Below are 14,177 nucleotides of genomic sequence, written 5' to 3'. Positions count from 1 at the left end.
ATCCTACCTCTCCTATGTTCCTGCGGTGACAGCAAGGATGCATCTTGGAAACCCAGATACACACACAAATATGTAGATGCATGACCACAAACCCATTACAAAGAGTAATTCCTGATGGGAATTACAAAAAAAATGATCAGTAGGCTCAGATCAGTAGGCTACATCCATCATTTATATACAGTCTGTGTTTAGGACCTCACAGAGCATCTCAACAGTGATGCAACAAGGGACAGATAACTTAACTGCAAAATGGCGATAGTAACGGTAAATCAAGGGTGGATATGTAAACATGTGATTTCCATTTAATAAGAGATTTAGTGAAAAAATAAATGACACACGGTGTATGTGTTGTAACTGCTTCTTGACAACTCAGTGGGGAAAAAAAATTATTGATAACCTGTTTGCGTGGAAGATGCATGGATTCTACAAAACACTGAAAATATGATGACTTAACAGCAGGCGTTGATCTGCTGAACACAGAACAGCCATCCACAGACATTACCCATCACCGCAAAGCATGCTGCAGTAAGTTTTTTGCCCTGATTGCCTGACACCAGAAGCTGCGATTAGCATATAAAAGAAAGTGATTTGTCATGAGTTTAGTTGTGGGTGGCAATCAGTGCACACCTGTGTGCTAACTCGATCACTGTGCGAGGGTGGAGTGCAGAGGGAACCATTTGTACAGTTGAGTCTGAGTCAAAGGTAGCGTCGGGGGCAGATCAGGGCTCTGTGGGGGGCCAGTTTGGGTGGGGGTAGGAAAGAGCCAGATGCCAGCTGGGAATTGGGTACTCACAGAACTACTTCCACATGGTCCAACGCCCACTGGTCGTGTCCTGCACCATCGTGTCTTGGCTGCCACCATCGCAGCATCACCCCTTTAACCCTCGCCTCGCTGGAGAGATCATGGAAATGATTGAAGTGTCAGTGAGGGGCAACACGTTTGTCAGGGTTTATATCAGTGTTACACCAGCCTAATGGCATTTATCAGGCAGGTAACTGTTTATTAAACACACTGTACTTACTACCTTACAGAGTTTTTTCAACTATTCATTTGTTATAAATAGAGTTAAAAATTCCCAGATGATTTAAAAGCCACTTCTCAGAAACGTTTACTTTTTAGAGCATAGTAGTTATTAAGAATTACTCAACATGAATGTTGTATGACTTACTAGCTGCTGCGGAGGGTTATTAAAACTAAGAAAATCATTACACTTTATTAATGATGAAATAAAAAGCACACGGTATTAGTTAAACATTTAAAAGGCCAAATACAAAAAATCCTATAAAAATCAGGCATTAATGAAGGATAGCTCCATTTCAACTGAGCATATAACAATGTGTTTCTGGATTTGTGTGCATCACTTACAGAGGAATGTTGTAGGAAACTCTCTGAGCCTTTATGAAGTCTTTGGGCTGGTGCTGGGCGATTACATGCCAGCTGACTCCATTATTGATGCTGTATTGTAGCAGCACGGCTCGGTCAACTGTGTCAGCTTGATCTAAAGCTATGTTACAGCTTTCCGTCTGTGCCACGCTGCCGATCTGCAGCACAAACATGATCTTACTGTAAAGGAAGAGAAGAAAGGAATAAAAAAAGATTAGAAAAAAGACATTTCCAAGATTGACAGAACAGAGTATTCTGTGGAAAAACAATCTTTTGTGCTTCTGACTGAAGCAAATTGGCCTGTATCTGTATGTAGTGAGTTTATTTATGTTTTGGTAGTACCTGTACCTAGCTCTAGTGAGGTCCAGCGGTTTAGTAACTGCCTGCCTCATCTTACAGCCATTAAAGTAGAGTGAGTCTCCGTGGGCGTGCGGTGACAGCTGCCCACATCCACTGCCCACTCCACCACCCTGGATCAGCTGCCAGCTCTCCTGAGACACGCTGCCTGATTCAAAGTTGTCCTTGATGGAGCTGGGCAAGTCACTGCTGGAGAGGGAGCAATCGTCACCTGTTGGAGTGAGCGGAAGCAGAGGGGAAGAGACAAATATTTAGTCATTTTGACCTTTTTCTACATCATATTACACACGGAGCCTTTTTCTGCTTAACAATTCAACTGATCACAAAAAAAAAGCCGTGTGTCTCTAATATACTGAACATACCATGGTGCCCCTCATCACAAATGCAGACTACTCCACTAGTACAGTAGCCGTGGCCACTGCAGAGCCCCGGGCAGGCCTCGCCGATGTAAACATGGTCCACTGCCCAGCTCTGCCGCTCTCCTGTTCCATCCTTTTGAATCCAGCGGAACTGGGTAGCCCTGGAAATATATGATGAATCACAAAAGCCTCTTACTACTGCAACGTAAAGAGCTGTTGATATGTATCACTTTAAAAAAGAGTGTGTACCCTGAGGAGACATGATCTGGTAGCTGGACAGTGACCCTGGTCCACGTTGAGCTGTTGACTGGACTATAGATTGTGGATTCGTGGAATTGGAAAGGGGAACAGCCCACATTGTTAACTGATGAAGGGAGGCACTCTGACTGCACCAGCTGCCATGAGTCAGACCTAAGAAGGGAAACAGTCAATATACAGTAGATAATAGGGGTGAGGGGAATAAATTCATACAGCATGGTGTTGCAATATTTTGTGTGGCAATATTGGATTAATACAGGGCCCCCAAAAATATAGTTTTTCTTATTTAATAAATTAAAAATAAAACAAATACTGCGATAATGTTAGCAGAGCAAACTTACATTGAATCAACTTTACCGAAAAAACCATCCAACACTAGACACGCTTAGCTACACAAAGGTGTCCCCTGATGTAAAAGCATGCTAAACAGCTCAGTCGTGCAAGTAAAAATAGGACAGAATTGTTGCCGTCTGAGGATTGTATTGAATTTTTTGACATCCTGCAACTGATTGCAATTTTATTGGTGACTAAATGATGGCACAGAGCTTGAGGGTGCTGCACATTTCCCACTTTTGATTGCAGACGTTAGAAGTTGCCTGAAAGGTGGCAACCTTTCTGCAGACAGTCACAGTTTGACTTGGACTGACTGCAGTCACTCTCAGAGAGATGGTCCAAGGTCTACAAATAATTGGTGTCTAATTTATGAATGCAGACATGTTGACGTCAGTTTGAATGAGTTTTTGTCAACGAGCACAACTCGATGGGGACTGAACTCATCCGATTTCTGTCTGATCGTATCAAAACAAGCAGCAAAGGGAAAAAAAGAAGCAACCCTATCATTTTGCTAACTCGGCAGATAGCAAAATGATAGAAATCAGAATAAAATTATATTGTGAGTGAAGTATTATGATAATATTGTATGGTGGGGTGTCTGCGGAGTCCCAACCCTACTAGATACCAGAGCTACCAGGAAATGGGACACATTTAATTACTAGCATCAGGCTGTGATATTCTTACCTTGCATCCTTCCTGTACTGCAACAGGACAGAATGATGGTCTTCACAGGTGTCTGCCTCACAACCAACAACAATCTACAACAGCAAGAGGTATAAGACACCAACTAAGACTTAAAAGACGTAAGATAAAAGACTGACATTACAGTATTCTTTCAGTTCTGTACCTTGAACTGTAAGATATATCCAGGCTGCACAATGAGCTCTCGAGTGGCCAGGATGTTGTGTGTCTTATCTTGGTTCTTGTTGGGCCAGTACAGGTGAAAAGAGGGATTTCCACAGAAACCTGCCGTACGAACGGCATTAGGGTAAAAGCTCCAGCTTTCCTCGTGGGAAACACCCTCTAGCGAAGGGCAAAGAAACAGGTGGTTTCCATCATATTTACTCATTGGTCATGCCATATTAGCACCTAATCGCGTAAAATCATACAAACTCACCGTCATCAAAAGTGTCAAGCAGGGTGGATGGGTTGATGTCCGACCCTCCCACTAATATGTTGTCTATGGCCCACTGAGCTCTTTCCAGGCTCGGGGTGGCGAGGCCAGAGGAAATGGTAAAAGGCTGCCACCAGCGCAGGCGAGTAGCATTAGTTAGGGCTCCTTCGGGCAGCACAATGTAGTCTCTTCTCACCGACACATACTTCAGATAGTCCATCTCGTGCAGCAGCGTCCAGGACACACCTGAAGAAGAATTAAAGGCAGAATGAGACATTTAAAGACCAAAAACAGATAAAAGAGGAACAAAAAAAGGAAAAAACACACAGTGACTCCACCTCCATCAGTAGAGTAATCCAGCAGCACTCCCTCTTTACGACAAGTTGGACGGTGGCACATGGTCATGTTATCTTCACTTCCAATCCTCGCCCAGTATTCCACAAACCTGCAAAAAATAAACACGGATTTAAAAATAAAACTGCTCTTCTTGTAACTTAAAGCTGTCATAGAAAGAAGTTAAATACTGACTTGGCTCCCCGTAGATCCAGATCAACAGTGACAGCCTGTCTGGCATCAGCCCCACCGAAATACAGGGCTGTCCCCTCTACCAACACACCACAGTCCGTACAGGGCTTACCACCCTCCAGCACTTGCCACTGAGGACCTGTTGCCCCTTCCCAGTCAAAACGCTCCTTTAGAGTAGCCTACAGGGTAAACACACACAAATGCACGTGTATTTAAATCACGACCTGCTTCTTTTTTTCTAGTTCTGTGTTTCCCGGGAGGAAAAAAACATGTATTAAAGCTACCTTAAGAGCAGTGCTAGCGTAGCAGTTTGGTCCAGTGAATCCTGGATCACAGAGACAGCGCTGATCCAGACAGTCTCCGTGCCCCCCGCAGTGACCGTCACACGCTGGCCCGATGTAAAAGTTCTCCACACCCCACTGAATGTCTGAGTGCTGCTGGTAAAAGCGGAACCGCACCGCACTTAAGAAAAAGACAAGATAGACTCGTTGAGTAACATGCATACAATTTTTCGGCAACAGTAATGTAACTTATTCATAACTGTATGTGATGGTGCTGCAGTTAAACATGAAGCAGCTCCGGTGGCATTGTTGACGTGAAATGACTTACGTGTCAGCCAGACTTTCAGGCAGAGGATAGACTACCCTCTTCCAGCCATTAGTGGGGAAGAAGACTGACGGCTGGGAGACCTGACCACCACAGCGGGGGTCAGCAGGCAGGCACTGAGGGACCAGGTACTTCCAGGTCACTCCAAAATCTACTGAATACTGAATGTGAACTTGCCGATCTGCGTGACGCTCTGGCAAACTGCAGCCAACAGCGATCTGAATGAAAACACAGACATTAACAAACAGTGATTCAAAAGGTGTAGAGCAAAAAACAAATAAATGTTTTGACAGGTTACTTTAGAATCAGTGGTTACCTTGAACTGCATTACCCAGCCCTTATCTGGAACAATATCATGAGTGACAGCATACACCTCTCTACCGTCGGCATTTCCGCACACCATGACCCCGTCAGGAGAGCCACAGAAGCGCTGCACCGAGCAGTCCTCTGAGAACAACCAGTGATCGCTCACTGAAAACAAAGAACGTTAAGAGAAGAAAACATAAGTTGCTTCTGAGAAGAAAAAAATTAAAAACGCAGTGATTGATTGAACAATACCTATTGGCGTTTCTTCCTGCTCGCTCAGCTGACCTATCCTTCCTAAAGTCCCATCAGCAGGAGCCCTCTCATGGTTAGGCAAGGCCACCCCTCCAAATGTATCAGAGATCTGTGCCCGCGGGTCAGAGCCAGCGATGAGGACGTTATCTAGAGCCCAATCGCTGTGGTCTGCTCCGTCATGCTGAGGCTGCCACCAGCGCACACGTACTCCTTCCTGACGGGCAGCAGGGGGCAGCAGCACATTCACAAACCTGAACAGATGATAAGATAAAGACATTCACACCTATCCCGGTTCTCTCCAGCTGTGTGCAAGCAGGTATGTCCATGGGGGGCAGGTAAAAAAACCCAAAAAACAACACATACCCAGGTTTGGTGTACAGATCATAAAAGATTTCCGTCAGCAGATGCCAGTTGATGCCACCATTCAAACTGTACTCCAACAGGACGCCCTGGTTGCGGTTACTCGGCGGGACCATGCAGCCGTACATGAAATAGAACTGGATGAACTCGGCGTTGGTCAGGTTCAGGTCCACTGTTACCAGCTGACGGCTGCAGCTCTGTGCACACAAAAAGAAATTTGAGCCATTTGGATATTTGGAATCATGTTTCTAAACGGATGATGTTTTTAAATAAATATCCAAAAATCAGCATGCAATCAATCACGATCTGTTGTTTAATTACAGAACATAACAAAAGCAATATGACGAGGTGTAAATAACGATCATAAATCCTAATGTTAGATGTAAACAGCTGTTCCCATGATTTTTCTCTGGCCGTGTCGCCAGATTAACATCAGCCTTCCAATAAATATTCACTTACAAGACTGCTCTAAATGTCTAGGGAAAACTTCAGCTGCTCATAAAGGCTGACAGATAGTTACTTTGTGGTTTGTTTTTCAATCATCTGTTTGCTGCACTGCATCTGCAAAGTCTGCCACAATCTTTGTCATGTTTTAGATTTTTATTTTACTCCACTGTGTGTCTAATTCTTCCTTTTTCCATTGTTTGTGTCTGACTCGGTCCACCAGTCCTTTCTTACCCTTCTCAACCTGTATCAATTTAGTCTATTTGTCTCTGTCAGTTGTCATCTCATCTCCTCCTGCAGTCCCTGTATTATCCCTTCTTTTTATTCTGATGGTTCCCTGTTTCTCCTTTGTTTTTGATGCTTTGTTGGATTTTTTTGCCACCACTATGCACTGTTTTTCTTAACCTTTAAAATCTGTTCAGATAAAGTTCAGATGAAAATATGACCCAGTGCAGAAAAAGACAATCAGAGAAAAAACAGAGAAAATGTGCAGAAAGAGACATGTCTGTCTAAGATTAACAATTTAAGTCTGCACAAATGAGAACATTTACTTGTGTTCACCCATGTGTGCATTGCCCCCTGTAGTATAGCTGCTTTCAGCTCACTTATTCATGAGGGGTCACCACAGTGGGTAGCTCTGCATATTATATGTTTCCTAACACAATCCCCAAAGGATCTGTATCTCCTCCTGGATTTGAAGCCTTCACTTGTTTGGTGAATGTGTGTGAACCCACAACACCTGTGGAGCCACTTAAAATTTGTCATCAGGTAAGAAAAAGAAAAAGAAAAAAAAAAGAAGCTATTGCAGGTGATGATTTACAGCTAAGGGTTACAGGCATTCCTTGCTTGTGTCAGGTCATACTGTGTAATGGTTTTTATATCAGAAAATGAGGAAAACGGAGACTCGAACAACAAAGGTGTTTTGTAGACTTACCCCACTGAAGTGCAGAGCAGCTCCAGAAGCCACAGCTCCACACACAGTGCTGAGTTTCCCACCAGTGAGTACGTGCCAGTGACTGAGCGAGGGAGCTCGACTGAAACTGTCCTTCAGCTGGGAGGGCAGAGGGACCACGGGCTCATCGCAGTATTCTCCACCCCACTCTGGGTCACATCTGCAGACACAGATCAGCAGATACTAATACAAGCTAGCCTTCAAAGTATAGTGAACCCGATGAGTTAAACATCGCAACAAAAACACCTTCTATACAATTATGAGTAAATAAAAGCAGCCCAAATATTATTCTATATACCAATTCTGCTTTTAGACAGAACACCTTCTGCTGCTGGCACTTACACGCAGGAGCTTTGTTGGCAGCGCCCATGTCCAGAGCACATATCTGGGCAGCCATCTCCGATGTAGAGGTTGTCCAGAGCCCAGGTCTGCTGCTTGTCAAAGGGAGCCTGCTGGTACCATCGGAACCTTGTGGCTGGAGACCTAACAACATAAATTAAAGTTGGAGATACACATAATTTAAAACAGAATAAAAGCTAGTTCAAGCAGACAACTCAGGGTATACCAAACACATACTGTAACGCTTCTCACTGTCCTGTACTGTAATATACCAAAAACAACTTCCTAATTTGGCAGTCTATTTAACCTGCACATTTTCTCTTCTCTCCTTCTGTCATGTCAGTGCTGCTGCTCTATTGTTCCCTGCTGCTTTAACTGCATCCACTCATGGAGGCGATGTTTGATTATCAAACCCCAATTACTCTGCATATTATGCCTGTTGGGAGTGATGAGTTGGCACATATAAATGCTAAACTGGAACTATCTTTTTCACCTGTTATTTCAAATGCGACTCATCTGAATTAGATCGTACTGTAACTGTTACAGTACAGCCACTTCTTTTCCCCCTCAAACACAAGAGAATGTTGTAGATTTATGATGATACATTTGTTCCTGTTTCTGAATAAAAGAACCGGCCTGCGCTGACCTGGCATATGACGGGATAGGCAGGGTGACACGACCCCACTTGTTATAGATATCAGAAACCAGAAGTCGCTGCAGAGTGTACGAAGAGCAGTCGGGGCTTGTGGGCAGGCAGTCTCTGACCACAGGCTGCCAGGTCAAACCAAGATCCAGGGAATATTCTAACTCTACAGCTGCAGAGAAACCAAAGAGGTTAATTTCTTTATTCCACTTATTTTCTTTTAATACTGTACCAATAATAGCTTTATTAATAGTACTTACAGTAGCAGGAGTTTGTGACTGAGCAGGAGGCAGAAAAGTCAAACTGGATAAATGCATCTTGACCCAGACTGATGTCAGTGGTGACGGCATAGCGTGTGTTGGACTTCTCAATAAAAGCAAAAGCGGGTCCGTCTGAGCCACAAACAGGCATTCGGGTCCCTCCTGGGTGGAGGAGCCATGAACGTCCATCGATTGAGGAGAAATCATCTTCTAGTGGTCCCCAGCCACTGGCACTGCCACCTACCACCACCTATGGATTAAAAAAAGCAAATGTTTGCTTGGTCAATGCAAACAAGGAAGGAATAAAAAGTAAATTAAAAGGTTTAAGATAGTTTAGATAGATAATAATCTTTTTTCAAACCAGTATTTAATTATAAATGATTGAAACACTTGATGAATGGCTGTTTGGATGATTATCAATGTACCTGATCAATGACCCACGGGCTGTAAAAGTGTCCATTTTCAGAAGGTTGCCACCACCGGAGGCGAGTGGACGTGGTGCGGGCACGCAGTGGGATCTCCAGGGCAACCAGACGAGCCTGATTACTGCTGTTGCTGAAGAGGAATTCCTGCAGGAGTCCCCAGGTCAGACCTCCATCCACAGAGAACTGCAGCAGGACCGGCTGAGAACGGGGGTCCGGTGGTGCTTTACCACAACCGAGGCGTAGGAAGAACTGAACAAACCTGAAGAGCCCAACAATCAACGTATGAGATTCAGCTAGATTCAAAGAATGCAGGAGAGGGCGATTCATTGAACTGGGACTGTTGTGGAGGGCTGGCTTGCACCAATAACCTTATAAGGACATAAAATTAATAATGAGAAAAACTGAGTTCAGCCTGTTGGTGGGGCCCTCCACAACAGTCCCAGTTCATCATGTAAGTCCTTAGAAAAATTAATCACCCACTCATCAAAAAATGGCTTAGATCAGTTATTTGGGGAAAAAAACATAAATGTTTATTGCATTCATTCTTTGGTCCAGATGTAGGTATACCTTGCATTTGACAGGTCCATGTCATTGGTGACCAACATGCGTAGGCCATCCTCACTGAAGAACAGGTGGTTCCCACTTGACATGATCCCACACTTCCTGGATGGTTTTCCACCACTCAGGAGTCTGAAGTGTTCAGCGGCTCCCCCTACAGAAGAGGAAGTGGAAAGTGTGTAGAATTTACAAACATACAAAACTTTTTTGCAAACAACATGAATGCATGAAACATAATTAACATAACAAGAGTAAAAAAAGTGGAAAAATAATGCTTTAAAATGTTTAAAATTTTCACTACAGTGAATGAAATAACCCCCAAAAATGCTCACATGCTATTTCACATGGAGACAGAAGGTGATTTCAAGCAGCCATAAAAGTATAAACTTGACTTCTGATGACTTGGATCCATAATTATAATCTAAGTTTAAATATAAGATTTAATATACCTTCAAAGTCCTCTTTAAGGAAGTCAGGATTGGGGGTGTCAGGCACAGAGCAGTCAGGTCCAGAGTAGCCAGGGTCACATACACAGTGACTACCACCCACACAGGCTCCATGACCATTACACATGTCCTGACACTGTGGGCCAATGTAGATGTTGTCTAGGGCCCATGTTGGAGGAGAAGAACCAGTTGAGAAGAAACCTTGATACCAGCGGAACCTCACTGACCTATGAAATAAAAAAAACTAAGGATTAATGAGGCAGAGAGACAGACACAAACAGACTGCATGCTGCAAGAAACTCATTAAGGAACAGTATACGTATAGTCAAATTGTTATGTATTTAAACCGTTATAGTCCTTACCCACAGAGGCGGAGTTTGCCAAACTGAATTACCTCCCTTTTCCAGCCCTGAGTAGTGCCAGGGAAATAGATACTGGCAGGGTGAAGCTCTGTGGAGCAAAGCGAGGACGGTTGTGGTCCGCCTGCACACAGTGGAACCAAGAGGTGCCACGTGGCACCAAAGTCCCGTGAGAACTCAAGACGCACGGGGTAAGCAGAGGAGCTTTCAGCTGTGCAGCCCACATTAATCTGGAGAGACACATACAAACAACATGAGTGAAGATGACAAGCCAGGATTTATTTGTTTTTACTGTAAGATTTACGACCGTTGCTTTGATCAAGAAGTCAGTGTACCTCAAACTGGATGATGGTGTTCTCATTTACATCAATATCTCTGGTGGTAATAGAGTGCTCTCCAAGCTCACTGGAGACAAACACCATAGCTGACTCATCCTCCTCCCTGCATCAATCACATTTAAGGGTAAAATTATATTTTGCATGTTTCATCATCGATGAAAGCACAGATGAAGCAAAAACCCAAACACAGTCACGAATGACAGTGTCACTGTCAACAAGTTCTTACAGGCCAGTCTTCTGGTAGGGGCAGTAGAGACCAGTGTTTCCCCCTGGAGAGAACAGCCAGTTGGACTCATTGGGGCCTTCCTCAAAACTGTCTATCACCACTGGGGGGTTGTGGAACGAGCTGCCATCAATGATGAGATCATCTATCACCCACACCTCCTCCTTCTTGCCTAAAGGGGATAATATTGTGGAGATTAAACACTCAATCTGGAAATTTGACCTTCCAAGTGGGAAAGCAAATGTGAGAACAATAGTTGTAATATAAGTGAATATGGATGAGCGACATCTAAGCATGAAAGTGCTGGTTTCATACTCACCGCTGTTGTAGGGTTGCCAGAGTCTGAACCGAGTGGCATTGGTCTGAGCGCTGGCTGGCAGTGGCAGGTGAAGGAAGAGAGTGTCAGTTGAAGCTGGGAAGTAAAACTCATCTAAAAGCAGCCAGCTGATTCCTCCATTCACAGAGTACTGCAGCAGCACTGAGTGTGAGCGCTCTGGCACACCTAGAGAGACCAAAAGGATGTACTGTTATACTCATATGACTTTACTTTGTTGTTTACAAAAATGTAGCTATAAAAGTGAGTTTTGCAGTACCTTTAGTGATGAATTTGAAGGAAAACTGGATATAGAGAGTACTCGTGCAGTCAAGATCCCGGGACACAATCATTCGCAGACCATCCTGCAAACAAACAAGTTTGTTGTTGGTCAGTTCTAATGTCAGTGATCTGAAGAGTTCAAGCTGTATCTGTTTGATTCAGCTGGCTCTTCTCTGCATGGTGTTTAGGATGCCTACCCCTTTGAAAATAAGAGCAGTGCCAGACTTAAGAGGCTCTCCGCTCAGAGTTCCCCTCTCGGCTCCATAAACTTCAGGCCAGGTTTCCTGTTGCAAGTTCTCATTAAAGTCCTCTCTTAGCACAGATGGCAGTGGGGCCAAAGGCACACAGTGCGCCCCTCCATAACCCTTGTCACACCTGTGTGAGCACCGGAGAAAACAGAAAGTTAAGAAGGATTTACATCTATGTAAAAAGAGCGACTTTAAATGAGTGAACTGTGTAGAAAAGCAAGCTTTTACATACACACAGTGCCCGTTGTCACAAAGACCATGTCCAGAGCACATCCAGGGGCAGCCAGGAGCAAGTAGCACATTATCTAGAGCCCATCCTTCTGCTCCAGGGGTAAAATGGGTCTGAATCCAGCGGAAGCGAGTTCTAGGAGAACTGAGATCCAAGAGTTTGTAGCTCAGAAGAGTAGCTTAAGAAAAATACAGCAATTCTCTCTACTGTGTTTTAGAACATAAAAACACATACTTAGCTGCACTAGGCAGGTAGACGGTGATCCTCCTCCAGTGTTTGTACTGCGTTGATGTATAGATGGAACTCTGAGTATATCCAGCACAGCCGATGGCTGGGGGCACACACTCTGGTGTGATGAGAGACCAGTGGCGACCACAGTCTGTGGAGTACTCCAGTCGCACACCGTGGGAAAAGGAGGTGGACTTACTGCAGCCCATGCTCAGCTCAAACTGCAGGAATGAAGAGCCTGTGACCTCAAAGTCCCAGCTTTCTGCATATCTGGGTTTCTCTGTAAGCATAGTATAAGAACAACGTTACATGTATCCAGTTCCTTATACTAATTTTTTTCAGTGTCTGTAAATGTCAAAATGTTGTGAATTATATTTAGTTATCATATTGTATAAAGATTACTTATGTAAAAATTCCAATAGGTAGATGTTGAAATGTGGTCATGTTTTGAGAAAAGAGCTTGACAATCAGTGTTTCATGTGTTCGCACAGGCACACAGGAGCTTTATGTTTATAGATGCGTTGCCAAATTGCTCTTGCTGTGGCCGTGTAATGAATGGCCCAGTTGTAATGTACTATTTGTAAATCTGCTACGTGTAAATCCGCTCACAGCATGGTGCAAGCATAAATAATAGGCAGGATGTTCAATCAGGTTTGCTCTCATTAATAATGCAGGACCCATGGCGCCACAGTAAATGGGTGATTCAATTTCAGTCTGTTGTGTATAAAATATGCTGTGATGTCCCTGCACTGCTACTTGTGTGGCTTGTTTGAGGCACTTGTGAGTAGGAATGTTCAGTAAGTCCGCGATATATTGGATGAGCTTAATCATAATCACAATGTGTACTATATGCGTTCCAGTTGTTTAATATTTCAACGTCTTTCCATTTCTTCTTGTGCAACTGAGTAGTGCAGCTCTTTTGCTTTGCATTCACGCACTTCGAAATATTCGCACTACAAACACAGCAGCTTCAAAGACTTTGTAGCGTTTTACTGAGGGAGCTCTTGACAAAGTTGGTGTAGCAGCTGCTTAAGTCTTCTTTTAACATGCATACAGTTTCTTACACAGTCTTCCAATTAAAACAACAACTCTGCAATCATAAGAGTGTTTCTCCAACTAAATGTGTGTATGTGCTTAGGACTGGCACTACGATTGAGTGACTCACTGTCAATGGCCTCAGAGTTGAAGGTAAGAGCCGTGTCCAAAGACAAACAGTCCACGGTCACCTCCCCACCTTGAATGCGGTACCAGTTGTGCCTCAGAGGGGTTGTGCCGTCGAACTTGTCGTGAAAACCTGTCCTAGAGCTGTCGTTCATACCAATCAGAACATCATCCAGAGCCCACTGGGCAGAGTGTTTCCCTACAACAAAGGGGACAAAAAATGAAAATGAAAAAGAAATCAACCAATCAAATTTCTTCTCTAATAATATGGCAGTTTTGTGCTGTGTTTTCCTGAGTCAGCACACTAACCTTGCTGTGGTTGCCACCACCGGAACACTGTATAGGAGGTCTTTGCTGGAGGTGGCAGCTCAATGGTCACTACCTGGGGCTCCAAGAAGGAACTAAAATCCAGTTCCCTCAGGAACTGCCACTGGACTCCATTGTTGGTGGAAAACTGGACAATGACACCTAAAGCACACAAGAAAGTGAATGGATCCTTTTAAATGAATGAAACACAAAATAATGTAATGGCAGCCCTGAGGATAACAGACAAACTGTTTAGGAGGCTGGCAGTGTTGGATCTGACACAGCAGAAATGAACAAACTGAACCTTTGGCAATGCTGCAGGCTAAAAATGCACAGTGTGCTGGCTGATGGACAGAACAGATAGCACAGATCAGATCTGTAGCTGCACAGCTCTGGTTGGATCACAAGGCTGATCAAAGACTGAGCAAGAAGGAACAGATGGAGACAGGCCGGTGGTAAAGTGATCAGAGCAGATGTGGAGTTGCTCTCTCTACAGACTGCACTGTTAAGGACAAGCCACGTGGATCCAGCAGAGGGCCTCAACACAACACATGAAGCACTGACATATG

General features: G+C 44.0%; 1 protein-coding gene across 3 annotated transcripts in view; it reads right to left on the bottom strand.

Annotated features, from left to right (window-relative positions):
* reln (reelin) overlaps positions 1 to 14,177 on the bottom strand; it is a 103,559-nt gene that overhangs the window by 4,428 nt on the left and 84,954 nt on the right. For 2 of the 3 annotated variants that reach the window (XM_085412519.1, XM_085412521.1), the window contains exons 32-63: positions 13,612 to 13,770; positions 13,307 to 13,501; positions 12,148 to 12,421; positions 11,917 to 12,057; positions 11,634 to 11,811; positions 11,435 to 11,519; positions 11,161 to 11,343; positions 10,845 to 11,013; positions 10,616 to 10,721; positions 10,284 to 10,510; positions 9,925 to 10,148; positions 9,485 to 9,629; positions 8,918 to 9,176; positions 8,493 to 8,742; positions 8,236 to 8,404; positions 7,593 to 7,733; positions 7,233 to 7,410; positions 5,858 to 6,051; positions 5,495 to 5,745; positions 5,253 to 5,407; positions 4,940 to 5,154; positions 4,615 to 4,792; positions 4,334 to 4,509; positions 4,144 to 4,250; positions 3,809 to 4,051; positions 3,539 to 3,714; positions 3,376 to 3,449; positions 2,350 to 2,511; positions 2,104 to 2,261; positions 1,727 to 1,952; positions 1,367 to 1,564; positions 794 to 892 (exon numbers count right to left, since the gene is read on the bottom strand). In XM_085412519.1, coding sequence (XP_085268645.1) covers positions 794 to 892; positions 1,367 to 1,564; positions 1,727 to 1,952; positions 2,104 to 2,261; positions 2,350 to 2,511; positions 3,376 to 3,449; positions 3,539 to 3,714; positions 3,809 to 4,051; positions 4,144 to 4,250; positions 4,334 to 4,509; positions 4,615 to 4,792; positions 4,940 to 5,154; positions 5,253 to 5,407; positions 5,495 to 5,745; positions 5,858 to 6,051; positions 7,233 to 7,410; positions 7,593 to 7,733; positions 8,236 to 8,404; positions 8,493 to 8,742; positions 8,918 to 9,176; positions 9,485 to 9,629; positions 9,925 to 10,148; positions 10,284 to 10,510; positions 10,616 to 10,721; positions 10,845 to 11,013; positions 11,161 to 11,343; positions 11,435 to 11,519; positions 11,634 to 11,811; positions 11,917 to 12,057; positions 12,148 to 12,421; positions 13,307 to 13,501; positions 13,612 to 13,770 — 5,695 coding nt within the window. The remainder of the gene's footprint in view (positions 1 to 793; positions 893 to 1,366; positions 1,565 to 1,726; positions 1,953 to 2,103; positions 2,262 to 2,349; positions 2,512 to 3,375; positions 3,450 to 3,538; positions 3,715 to 3,808; positions 4,052 to 4,143; positions 4,251 to 4,333; positions 4,510 to 4,614; positions 4,793 to 4,939; positions 5,155 to 5,252; positions 5,408 to 5,494; positions 5,746 to 5,857; positions 6,052 to 7,232; positions 7,411 to 7,592; positions 7,734 to 8,235; positions 8,405 to 8,492; positions 8,743 to 8,917; positions 9,177 to 9,484; positions 9,630 to 9,924; positions 10,149 to 10,283; positions 10,511 to 10,615; positions 10,722 to 10,844; positions 11,014 to 11,160; positions 11,344 to 11,434; positions 11,520 to 11,633; positions 11,812 to 11,916; positions 12,058 to 12,147; positions 12,422 to 13,306; positions 13,502 to 13,611; positions 13,771 to 14,177) is intronic. The other variant, XM_085412520.1, reaches the window with a different exon arrangement.

Source organism: Rhamphochromis longiceps, linkage group LG7 (assembly GCF_057381845.1).
Source record: "Rhamphochromis longiceps isolate RC_006_pf linkage group LG7, R_longiceps_female_GT1.1, whole genome shotgun sequence".
Taxonomy (NCBI): Eukaryota; Metazoa; Chordata; class Actinopteri; order Cichliformes; family Cichlidae; genus Rhamphochromis; species Rhamphochromis longiceps.
The sequence above is the reverse complement of the archived record's forward strand: the minus strand, read 5'-3'. Positions and strand labels throughout refer to the sequence as shown.